Source organism: Poecilia mexicana, unplaced genomic scaffold (assembly GCF_051168715.1).
Source record: "Poecilia mexicana isolate PSO_F unplaced genomic scaffold, ASM5116871v1 scaffold_2, whole genome shotgun sequence".
Lineage (NCBI taxonomy): Eukaryota > Metazoa > Chordata > Actinopteri > Cyprinodontiformes > Poeciliidae > Poecilia > Poecilia mexicana.
Window position 1 is genome coordinate 28,459,252 of NW_028263371.1, and position 10,924 is coordinate 28,470,175.

Here is a 10,924-nt window from a genome sequence, read left to right on the forward strand (position 1 = left end):
CTAATAAAGTACAATTTTAATTATTCATAAATCTTTATTCATACTTTGTAAATGACATGCATAACTACACTACAGTACTTACATTGTTTTAGGCTACAATTACATGGAAAGATTAATTACACAAGACGTTCAAGGTAATTCAAATATTTTGTTTTACCAACATTTTAAAATTGTCCAATTCTACTCACAACTTTATGAACTTTACATAAATTATCAGTTTACACATCAAAAGTAAACACAATGAACATGAAAATTTAAGTGCGACAATAAAAAATGACAGTGAGGATCAACGACAGAACATTCCCGTTCACTGCACCTTACGGAAACCTACAAAAAAAAGAACAATAGAGCAATTAAACAGAAAGCATTTGTATTTAAAGAGTACAGAAAAATGGCAAATAAAAAAATAATACTTACAATTTTAAGACGTTATGGACTTGCCATGTATGTGACATCATCAGAACTGATGATGAGTAGGACCGTATGCCTGGGGTGGAAAACATTTCTGGGTGTCTTCTTTGCCTGTTTATGTTAGAAGTAGAAAAAAATAGTCAGCATTGCCATAGAATCAGTTGATGTTGGCATTAACTATGAAGCTGTTTTAAGTGTGGACTTAAGGAGACAAACTACCTTAAAATCTTTCCATCCATGATCTGAACACTGATCCTTGCAGGGTGGTGAAGGGGGCTGGTGGTGCCCATCAGATGAGAGGCAGGGTTCACCCAACAACAAATAAAATGTATGAAAGAGAAATGTTAGATTAACAAGGGGAAAGATTCTGTCCAGGTATCTTTAAATCAAATCATGTTTATTAAGTACTTGGTGTTGGTAACACACCAGTTTTTGTTGTTGAAAATGTAGCTAGCTCCTCATTAAAAAAACAAAAACAAACTTGCATCATGAAGACAATGTGGAGGTTCATCCTCAGAGCTGGTTGGTGATCTGGTGGAGCCAGAGCTTCTTCTGAGACAGAAACGTCTGAGTTTTCTAACACCTGATCTCTCTGGCTTCCTCTTTCATTTGCTTAGACTGCAAACATATGTTGAAGATAAAAACATTGATGAACGAGTTGGAACAACAACCTCACAATATCAAAGTCTCTTTGTCTTATGGAGCTTAATTAAAACCAGGTTAAGTTTATGAATTAAAGTATAAGTCGCAACAAACCGCCTCCATGCAGTTATAACATGAAGCTGAACGATTCCTATAGTAATAATCATACAAGTCACAATAAAATTGATAAAATAATTATTTATGAAACCAACGTAAGTTCTATATCTTTACTGCACTGTTTATAATTAAATGAAGATAATTAATAAGCAAACTTATCACCAGCTAGCAACACTTAGCAGCATTCATCCCTCCGGGCTCCTTTTGTGACACATTTCATTTCCATCGGTTGTTGTCCCGTTGTGTTGTCGTCTAATTCGGACTTGGACGTCACCAGCTTGAATTTACTAAAAATAGTTACAAGGCCCTCTTTACTTTTAAGGCAATATTATTCGAGTAAAAATGGCGAATTTGAACAACGCTTATCTTCCCTGCGTTCAAGTTTTTTCTTCTCTTTGTGGCGTTTTTTAAATAAATGAAAGTGTGCAATACCGCCACCATCTGGTCTGGAGTACGAACTGGAGCTAATGCCGTTGATTATAAGGTTTTACATCACACATCTGAAAATGGATTGGGTACTTTTTTAAACATTACATCATGATTATAATTTTTTATTGTATGCAATTTTAATAAATATTAAAAGATTATTAAGGCACTTAAAAATTCATACTTTTCAGGTACTTAAAAAGTATCCCTACATATTACCTTAAACGCACTAAAAGACATACTTCTGCATAAGTATTAATTAGTTTTATTTTGTAATCAGGTTGCTACGTGTTGCAGACTTCTGCCCAGGCCCCTCTTGAAAATGAGATCTGGATCTCAACTGGGTTCACCTGGTTAAATAAAGAAAATTAAGGCATACTTTATTAGCCTAAAATTTACACTGAGATGAAATTTAAGACATACTGAAAATAATAATCTAAAGTAGTGTTAAGTGAATTTAAAAAAATTCTATTTTGAGCATATATTTTAAAATATACACAAAATATATTTTAAATATACTTTAGCAAGTATATATTTAGACTTGGGCAAATATATATTTTGCTCACTTAAAGTATACTTTTATTTAATATATTAAAAGTGTATTTTGGTACAATTATGTTTAAGTGTGTTTAAAGTTCTAATTTCGAAATTGGTACAAGTATACTTTTAGTATACAAGTATACTTTTAGTATACTTCAGATATACTTATAGGTAGCACACTTAATACTTAATATACTTAAAGTGTACTTTCACAAATTTAAGTATGTTTGAAATATACTAAAGTATACTTTTTTTCACGTGGGTATGAAGTTAAATGAATGCGGCAAATAGGCTAAGCTATCAGGCACTGCTACTAAAATCCTAACGTGGCTCGTGGTTAAAAAAACAAACTCAATTGGACGCAGACCTGCCGCAAGACTTTGGTGATAGCAGCTGCTGATGAGCTCCATACTTGAACTCCAAGACCCACAGCGGAGGAAAGGTCAGCCACAATTATAAATAAGAGCTTGGGGTCTGTAACATTCAAAGTGTCATTGTGGGTTGTTACTGGACAATAAACTTCTCCAGAAATGTGGCTGTTTTCTACACAATTGGCCTGAGATGACTTAGATCCTTTAACATGCATAATTTTAAAAAAAAAAAGTACAAAAATTATAATTCTATACATCAAAGATGTTTGTTTTATATGATAAACTATGAACAAGTGCAAAGGAAATTGGTATTTGAAAAGCACAATGACGAAAACTACATGGATAGACTGCCCCCATGTGGTCAGTCCGTCGTAAATAAAGAGTTTTAATCGAGATACACAGGCGCCACCTGTTGGTCAAACCTTGGAAACGTCATGAAAAGCATCTACAAGAGTCGTGAGGGCTTTCCAAAGGGGTTACTGCCATCTAGTGGAAGATTACTGAATTTACACTATGTCTCCTTTTAGAGCAGAGACCTTTAAGGTGGATCTTGCCTTAAACTTCAGTGATTTCTGTTTTGTGTGTCAAAGTTGGAAATTCTGGCTGTCATATAAGCATTGAAGTTCAACTTTCTTTATTAAACCTTCTAAATATTTGCTTGTGTGATACGCAGAAAGACCTTTTTAGTGATTTATTCCATTTAAAATATGGATTTCTTTTTAGTTGTTTTTATTTAAATACGTTTGCGTGAGTGAAGAAAGAATATTTTGGAACATCTGTCCTTTTCTGGCTGTTTCATTAAAAACCCAAGCTTAAACTCTTCCTGTCTGTTGTAGAGGTTGGAGAGGTAAGAGCGGGCGGGGGATGACACAAGGACGGCGGGGGGGTTCGCCTCATTTCTCTGGAGCGCGGATCCAGCCCGGTGGAGAAGCCGCTCCACCTTAAGACCTCAGCGGCCCCGTTGCGCTCCCTCTCCCCGCGGAACGGAGCCGCTGGAAGCCGGTCAGGGCGCACCGCAGCCGGCTTGGCACGATGAAGGTGACTATGGTTCGGGAAGACCCGGCCAGACCGACCTTTTTTCCTCTCCAGTTGCACATCAGCCGCACATTGTTTGTCACTTCAGCTTAGATTTACAAAAAAAAAAAAAGATTAATAATAATAATAAATAAATAAAAATGCTGAGATATAAATGTCAGGATAGTTCACTCTAACCCGTTAAAACAAATTCAGAAGTTGAATTAAATTCAAATATGTCAGAAATAGGTACTGTGTGCAACTCTAAAAGAAGAAGAAGAAAAAAAAAGATTCCCCGTCCTCCCCAGTGATTGATTGTCATGGCAGCGCTCCAGGTCGCTGGTGCGTTTTCCTTGCGCACGGGTTTGGCCCCTTCTCCCAAATCAAAGAGCGCTTAGGAAAGGGGGTGGTCCAGCTGGGATGCAATAAATAGGAGGGACCGGCTCCTCATCTGACTGCAAGACAGGAGAACAGACCAGACCCTTCTATTCCCGAACTCAAAACCAGAACCAGAAACATCTGGAAGGGGGAAAAGGAGCGAGAGAGAGAAAGCGATCTGTTGGAATTTACTGCTGTTCTCAAGGACTTTTCTTCTAAGAGTCAAGCCTGCTCGTAACTTTAATTGCACTGGAATTCGTGGGGGGGGTTTTGGTTTTGTTGTGTGGAAACTCATAGTGGAAATAAAGTCTATTTAAAGGATTTTACTGATTGTCACTGTAGAGACTTTATTATTTTTATTATTATTTTTTAAAATAAATCCTAAAATATCCACTTGTTGGATTTCACGGCTGCATGATGTGGTTTCCACGCGTTTCTATTGGTTTGATCGTCCTTTTGTGCGTCGGCGCAGTCCGCTGCGCCTGGAAGGAGAGCACCGTGGTGCCGGTGAGATTGGACCAGTCGGAGAGCGCAAGCGAACCATGGCGGACTCTCTCCGCGGAGGAGGAGGAGAAGGAGGCGCAGACCAGGCTGTACCGCTTGGACGTTTTTGGGAAGAAGCTGGTCTTGCAGCTGGAGCCCGATCAGACTTTTCTGGCGCCGGGGTTCGTCTTCCATGTCGTGGGGAGCCCCGAGTCCGCACCGGTCCGGGAAGCCGAGGGCGCCGCCGAGCCGGGCTGCTTCTTCTCAGGCACTGTGAACGGAGAGAAGCGCTCCGCCGCCGCGCTCAACCTGTGCCACGGACTCACTGGAGGATTCTACTTCCAGGGTGAGGAGTACTTCATCCAGCCGCTGAACTCCAGCGAGCTTCTCCCGGGGAGAGAAGAGGAGGTTGCGCACATGGTCCGCAGGAGAAGTCGCGTGGCTTTGGCTGAGGAAGGCAGCTCCAAGTGTGGGGTCAGCGAGGACGAGGAGAGGGTGCCAAGAAATCTGGAACAGGAGGCCAGTCAAGGAGCCCCTAACGCGGACCAGACAGGTAATAATTTGAAGCTAATATGGAGTGCATTTTACGCACTATTACTTTTTTTTTTGTTAGAGTGAAAGTAATACCGCAACAGAGAAGAAAAGACCACAAACGTTTTCTTCAGATTGTGCAATATAATAAAGCAAAAACTAATTTTTATGTTTAAAAAAAAGTTGATGAAGTGCTGTGCCGATATTGCGCAGCATGTGACATAAACTCATCCGTCTCTCAGTTTACAGGCGAGGAGATAGTATGGAATGCCAAAAGTGCCAAAATGTCAATTAAAAGAAATTTTAAAATATAACAAAATTTGAAAGAAATACATTTAATTAGAGTATTTTTTCTTCCTATATGGTGAATCTTTTTTAAAAAAACAAACACCAAGTCCATCATTTTAAAGTAATAATTATTTCATTATTCATTAAAATATGTTGTGAAAGATAGTGAGAGCAAACGTAGTGCCTCCTCCGTTGTTCAGATGTATAGTCTGATTGGTTAACTTGGAGCACCATGGCGACGCAGTGAAGGCGGGAGGAGGAGTAGCACAGAAAAGGGGAGGGGAAGAGGAGGTTGGGTGCAGCCGGGCCAACAGAGCCGAGACGTATGAACTCGCCCCCTGGTACAACTCGCACCATCCGAGTTTATTTTCCTGAAAGGATTTTCTCCCCTTTCTCACTAGCATAATTTTTCCACACTAAAAGGTCAATTTTTAGACCGCCAAGAAGGAGGAGCCATCGGTGGTGTGAGGTGTGAGTCACAGAAGCCAGGCTGATTATTAAGGGGGAAAAAAATCTAAAGCATAACACACTTTTTCAACTTGTACAACAGTTTCTAAAAGTCTGTCGGACTCAATCAATCATTGAAAAAAAATTTTTTTCATCATATGACCATTTAGTCTGATCTCTCCTGTGTCTCCTCTCAGCCAACCGGAGAACCAGGCGCTTTGTTTCCACCCCACGATACTTGGAGATCATGCTGGTGGCTGACCAGTCCATGGCCGAGTTCCATGGTGCGGGGCTCAAGCCGTACCTTCTTACCATCATGGCAGTGGCGTCCCGCCTGTACCACCATCCCAGCATCCACAACTCCATCAGCCTGGCTGTGGTGAAGCTGCTGGTGGTGTACGAAGAGGAGCGAGGCCCTCAGGTGTCGACCAATGCTGCTCTGACCCTTCGCAACTTCTGTCAGTGGCAGAGGCAGCACAACCCACCAAGTGACCGCCACCCGGAGCACTACGACACAGCCATACTCTTCACCAGAATGGTAAATTTGATTAGAGATGGTTAAAGGGGAGAAGAAATAACTTGCAGTCTTCACATCAACATTAATGTTCCCTTGTCTTCCTCTTTAGGATCTCTGTGGTGCCCATTCTTGTGATACTTTGGGGATGGCAGATGTTGGCACGGTGTGTGACCCTGAAAGAAGCTGCTCCATCATTGAGGATGATGGGCTACAGGCAGCGTTTACAGTGGCTCATGAACTGGGTGAGTGAATAATGAAAAAAAATCTTTCAAACATTATATAGTGATGTCCACATTCATAATACAGGTGCTAACAGTCTAAATTGATATATTTCTCTTAGGCCATGTCTTCAACATGCCTCATGATGACGCCCAGCTTTGTTCAGGGGTCAATGGTGCCCACTGGAGCTCCCACATGATGGCTTCCACCCTGTCCAATCTGGACCAGCGGCAGCCATGGTCTCCCTGCTCTGCCCTCATGATCACCAGCTTTCTGGACAATGGCCATGGTCAGTGCCTGCTGGATAAGCCAGTCAAGGCTCAGCCGCTCCCTCAGCCACTGCCAGGAACAGTGTACAGTGCTGATCAACAGTGTCGCCTCACTTTTGGGGAGGACTCCCAGCACTGCCCAGATTTAAGCACCACGTGTGCAGCTCTGTGGTGCACTGTGACCACATCCAATGGTTGGGTGGTATGCCAGACCAAGAACTTCCCCTGGGCTGATGGGACATCTTGTGGGCACGAGAGTTACTGCTTGGCTGGACGATGTCTAAATAAGACTCAGGCTGCTGAACATCAGGTAAGACAAAATGCTTCTCATAACTTTTCGCTTTGTGTCAATTGAGTCTGGCATTCTCTAAATGTTCTGCTGTATGTTCCTTCTAGACTCCGGTTAGTGGTGGCTGGGGCATGTGGGGTCCCTGGGGTGATTGTTCTCGAACCTGCGGAGGCGGGGTGCAGTATTCTTTCCGTTCTTGTGACAATCCCTTACCGAAAAATGGAGGGAAGTACTGTGAAGGCAAGAGGATCCAGTATCGCTCTTGTAACACTGAAGTCTGCCCAGACACCAACGGTAAGAGATTTGGACTGCCACAGAACCATAAGTGACTGAAGTGGCTTAGTTGTCAGGGAAGAAGTAAATCTGATCTTTGTGCTTCTGCTACTTAGGCTTGTCGTTTCGTGAGGAACAGTGTCTGGCCCACAACGATATGTCGGCTCAAGTGTCGCTGGGTTCAAGCGACGGTGTTGAGTGGGTGCCCAAGTATGCTGGAGTTTCACCAAAAGACCGCTGTAAACTGGTGTGTCGGGCTAAGGGAACTGGATATTTTTTCGTCCTTAAACCTAAGGTAAACTAATAATACAAGTTTATGTTATCATTTGTCCCAAATGTCATATTCACTAAGATTTTTGTTATAAGACAAACTTCTTATCACTTTGCTGACCCCAGGTGGCTGATGGAACACCCTGCAGCCCAGATTCCACCTCAGTTTGCGTCCAAGGACAGTGTGTCAAGGCTGGGTGTGATCGTATCATTGGCTCTAACCGGCGCTTTGATAAGTGTGGTGTTTGTGGTGGAGACGGATCTTCCTGCAAGAAAGTGTCAGGCTCTCTGGACCGTTCCAGGTAAGAAAATACCAGCTCTTCAAGGCGTTAAATCTTAATTTTATACCAGTATTACAAATTTATCAAAGTGTTTTTAATCTCTAAGTTTTGCCTCTATCTATCTCTGTTCCAGGCCTGGCTATCAGGATGTTGTAACTATTCCCGCTGGTGCCACCCACCTGGACGTTAAACAGCGTTCTCCAGGCAACGGCCGTCAAGATAACAGCTATCTGGCAGTCCGCCGACAGGATGGGACATATCTGTTAAATGGCGATTATAAACTAATGACCATGGAGTCTGATATCACTCTCCAAGGGGCATTGTTGAGATACAGTGGTTCTTCTGCCAGCCTAGAGCGTCTGCGAAGCTTTGCCCCACTTCCAGAGCCCATCACCATCCAGGTGTTGTCTGTAGGCGAAGCCCCAAGGCCACGAGTTAAGTACAGCTACTTTGCCCCTAGACCCAACAACGCTGCTTCTGCCTCTAGCAACAATGGAGGCCGCCGCCCGTCAATTAATGCCATCCGGGAGTTTGGTGGAGCCGAGTGGACACTAAGGGAATGGGGTCCATGTTCTCAGACATGTGGTGGAGGTCTGCAACAAAGAGAAGTTGTATGCTTGGACCCGCAGGGACGTACATCAAGAGACTGCCCTGAGGAGCTTCGACCTTTGGTCTCACGGGCCTGTGCCTCCCAGCCATGTCCCTCCTGGCTTCCAGGCCAATGGTCAGAATGCTCCAAGACCTGCGGTCGGGGGTTCCGCAAACGTCCGCTGCACTGCATTGGGCATGATGGACAGACGTTAACCCTTGACAACTGTGACCCCAAAGACCGTCCACGGCCCCTGCTGGAAATGTGCAATCAGAGGGCCTGCTAATGACTGCATCTATCATCTTAACTCCTTCTATTCTGCTACAAAAAGACAGATATTCCCTGCATCACTTTTCCCTTGGACAATCTAAAGAGGTTGATGAATGTTTACAACCAGAGCTACACATAAGTCCACAACTGTTGTGACTGTGACTACCAATATTTACCCATTCCCTCTCTCCAACCAAGGGCCGAATATTTAACAAACGTGGCAGCGGCAAAAGCTGACCACATCTTTACTCCTGTCCTGTCAGCAGTGGCACATCTTACCTTAATTTAGCAGGAAAGAGCATGCTGCTACCACGCTCGGCGTGTTAGCATGAGAGTGTTTGTGTGTCAAAATATTTTTATGCATTTATATAATGTTTGTCCAAGCTGGGCTGGACAAACCAATAAGATGTAGTGTAGGGGATGCAGACGGGGTGCTAATATTATGTATATAAAGAAGAATTGCTCATCTACTTGCTCACCCCATCAGGTATGGAAAACATGATAGCTCATAGTGTTTATGTTCAAACCTATGTCCACATTTATTTATCAGAAACCTGAAGCACTTCAATTTTGTCTTCTTTTTTTTGTTGTTTTTTTTGGCACATCTTGTTACCCAGTTTCTCAAAATGCCTCAGAACTGTCTTTTAGCCATATCTTGCCTTCATGTACACAATGATGAGGGGAGCTCAAAAGACCAAAGAGGAGAGCGTGAATGTATGGGAGTGCATGTGTGTGTGCGTGTGTGTGTGTGTGTGTGTGTGTCTGTTTGGAGACTTAAAGAGGGACTTGTCTCCTGCTACTACTTCATAAGGAAGTCTCTCTTGCCTTCTGCGAAGGCTTTGTGTTTCATTTGTTCCTTTATTTTGTATAGAATATACAAACATTATTTATTTTTGTACAGCCTGTTAAATATAATCATTTGCCTTTTTTTTTTTTAAAAATACTATTTTTTATTGTAACTAAGATTACAGAAGGATGTAGACTATATAGAGTATTTATACGGTTTTATAAATATATATATTTGGTCCTAGATTCATGAATAAAGCATCACTTTGACTTGTTCAAGTGGTTTGTCTTGGGTCATGTTTGGGCTCTCTCAAGAACATCATCTGATGAATGAAATGTTTTCCCAGCCCAGTTTCCAGTCATTACGACGCTATTTTCAGAAGCCTGTTCTTGTAAAAATGTGATTCTTAAAGGTCTGTGGTCACTAAATAAATTAATATTCACTTCACAGAGTGCAAAGGAGCATAAATATTCTCTCTAAGATTAAATAAAAATAGTCCTTTGTCGCAGATTATCTCTTAGAGGGCGGGGCTTAGCAGATTGCAGCTGGCACACACCTGCTTCTCATCAATCTCATCAGGAGGGCCAAAGGCCGTTCAGTTCCTGAGTGTTGACCCCGTGTCACACTAGTTAAAAGCTTCCTAGAAGCACACTTGACAGTCCATGGCTTATTTATTTACTCAATGTCACTTCCGTGCCCCAGCATGTCCTCTAATTAGGTCAAGCTTCCCACTACCTACATGTCCTCCCTATAATGGTTGGTTTCAAAGCGGGCCCCGCCTCTCCCAGTGGCACAATCTACCTTTCCCACATGGATCTCCAACCACTCCAGAACCATCAGAGCCAATCTCCCAAGCGTTTATAAGAATCTGCAAACCAGTGAGAAAGTTTCCTTTAGAATCTTTTGATATTCTAAAGGAATATTAAAACCCTTTTGTCCTGTTTTTTTCTTTCTTTGAACTTTGAACCTTTCAAACAAGGATGCTGAGAAGCAACATCTCCAAAGCTTAATGACAGAGGAATATCCGCACATATTTCAGTGGGATATCTTTTATATATATATATATATATATATATATATATATATATATATATATATATATATATATATATATATATATATATATATATATATATATATATATATAATTTTTCATTTTGATTTTTACACATCATTTTTCTGTACGCCACTAGAGGGCATCAATAAGCTGTTGATTTCTTCCTGAATCTTATGACCTAAACCTTGGTAGGCATGAAGTGCGTCCCAGTAAAATATATATATATAATGAAACTTACACTTTACACAATTTTTCTTCAAAGGATTATTATAAAAACTGAAAAGTTATGTTATGGTCTAGTTATGTGAAACTGAACTGTCTTGAGATGAATCAGAGTTCATTCGAGAGTCAGAGGACATGAATCCAGGTTCCTTGAAGTACAGACTGAAGGTTCCAGTTTCTCAGGGTTTTTGTTGCCATGTCAACTGGTGTTGGTCCCCTTTGATTCCTGAAGT

The 10,924-nt window shown here is 41.8% G+C and overlaps 1 protein-coding gene across 1 annotated transcript; it reads left to right on the plus strand.

Annotated features, from left to right (window-relative positions):
- Positions 1 to 3,328: 3,328 nt before the first annotated feature.
- adamts1 (ADAM metallopeptidase with thrombospondin type 1 motif, 1) lies at positions 3,329 to 9,690 on the plus strand. Its single transcript, XM_015002979.2, has 8 exons — positions 3,329 to 4,935; positions 5,846 to 6,186; positions 6,275 to 6,407; positions 6,506 to 6,963; positions 7,050 to 7,236; positions 7,332 to 7,510; positions 7,612 to 7,787; positions 7,900 to 9,690. The coding sequence occupies exons 1-8, from the start codon at positions 4,314 to 4,316 to the stop codon at positions 8,639 to 8,641; spliced, it is 2,838 nt and encodes a 945-aa protein (XP_014858465.2). The 5' UTR covers positions 3,329 to 4,313; the 3' UTR covers positions 8,642 to 9,690.
- The last annotated feature ends 1,234 nt before the right edge of the window (positions 9,691 to 10,924 follow it).

Coding starts and splice junctions, on each gene's coding strand:
- adamts1 (XM_015002979.2), top strand. CDS start 4,314: ATGATGTGGTTTCCACGCGTTTCTATTGGTTTGATCGTCCTTTTGTGC. Junction 7,237..7,331: donor AGTCTGCCCAGACACCAACG/GTAAGAGATTTG, acceptor TCTGCTACTTAG/GCTTGTCGTTTCGTGAGGAA. Junction 7,511..7,611: donor TTTTCGTCCTTAAACCTAAG/GTAAACTAATAA, acceptor TGCTGACCCCAG/GTGGCTGATGGAACACCCTG.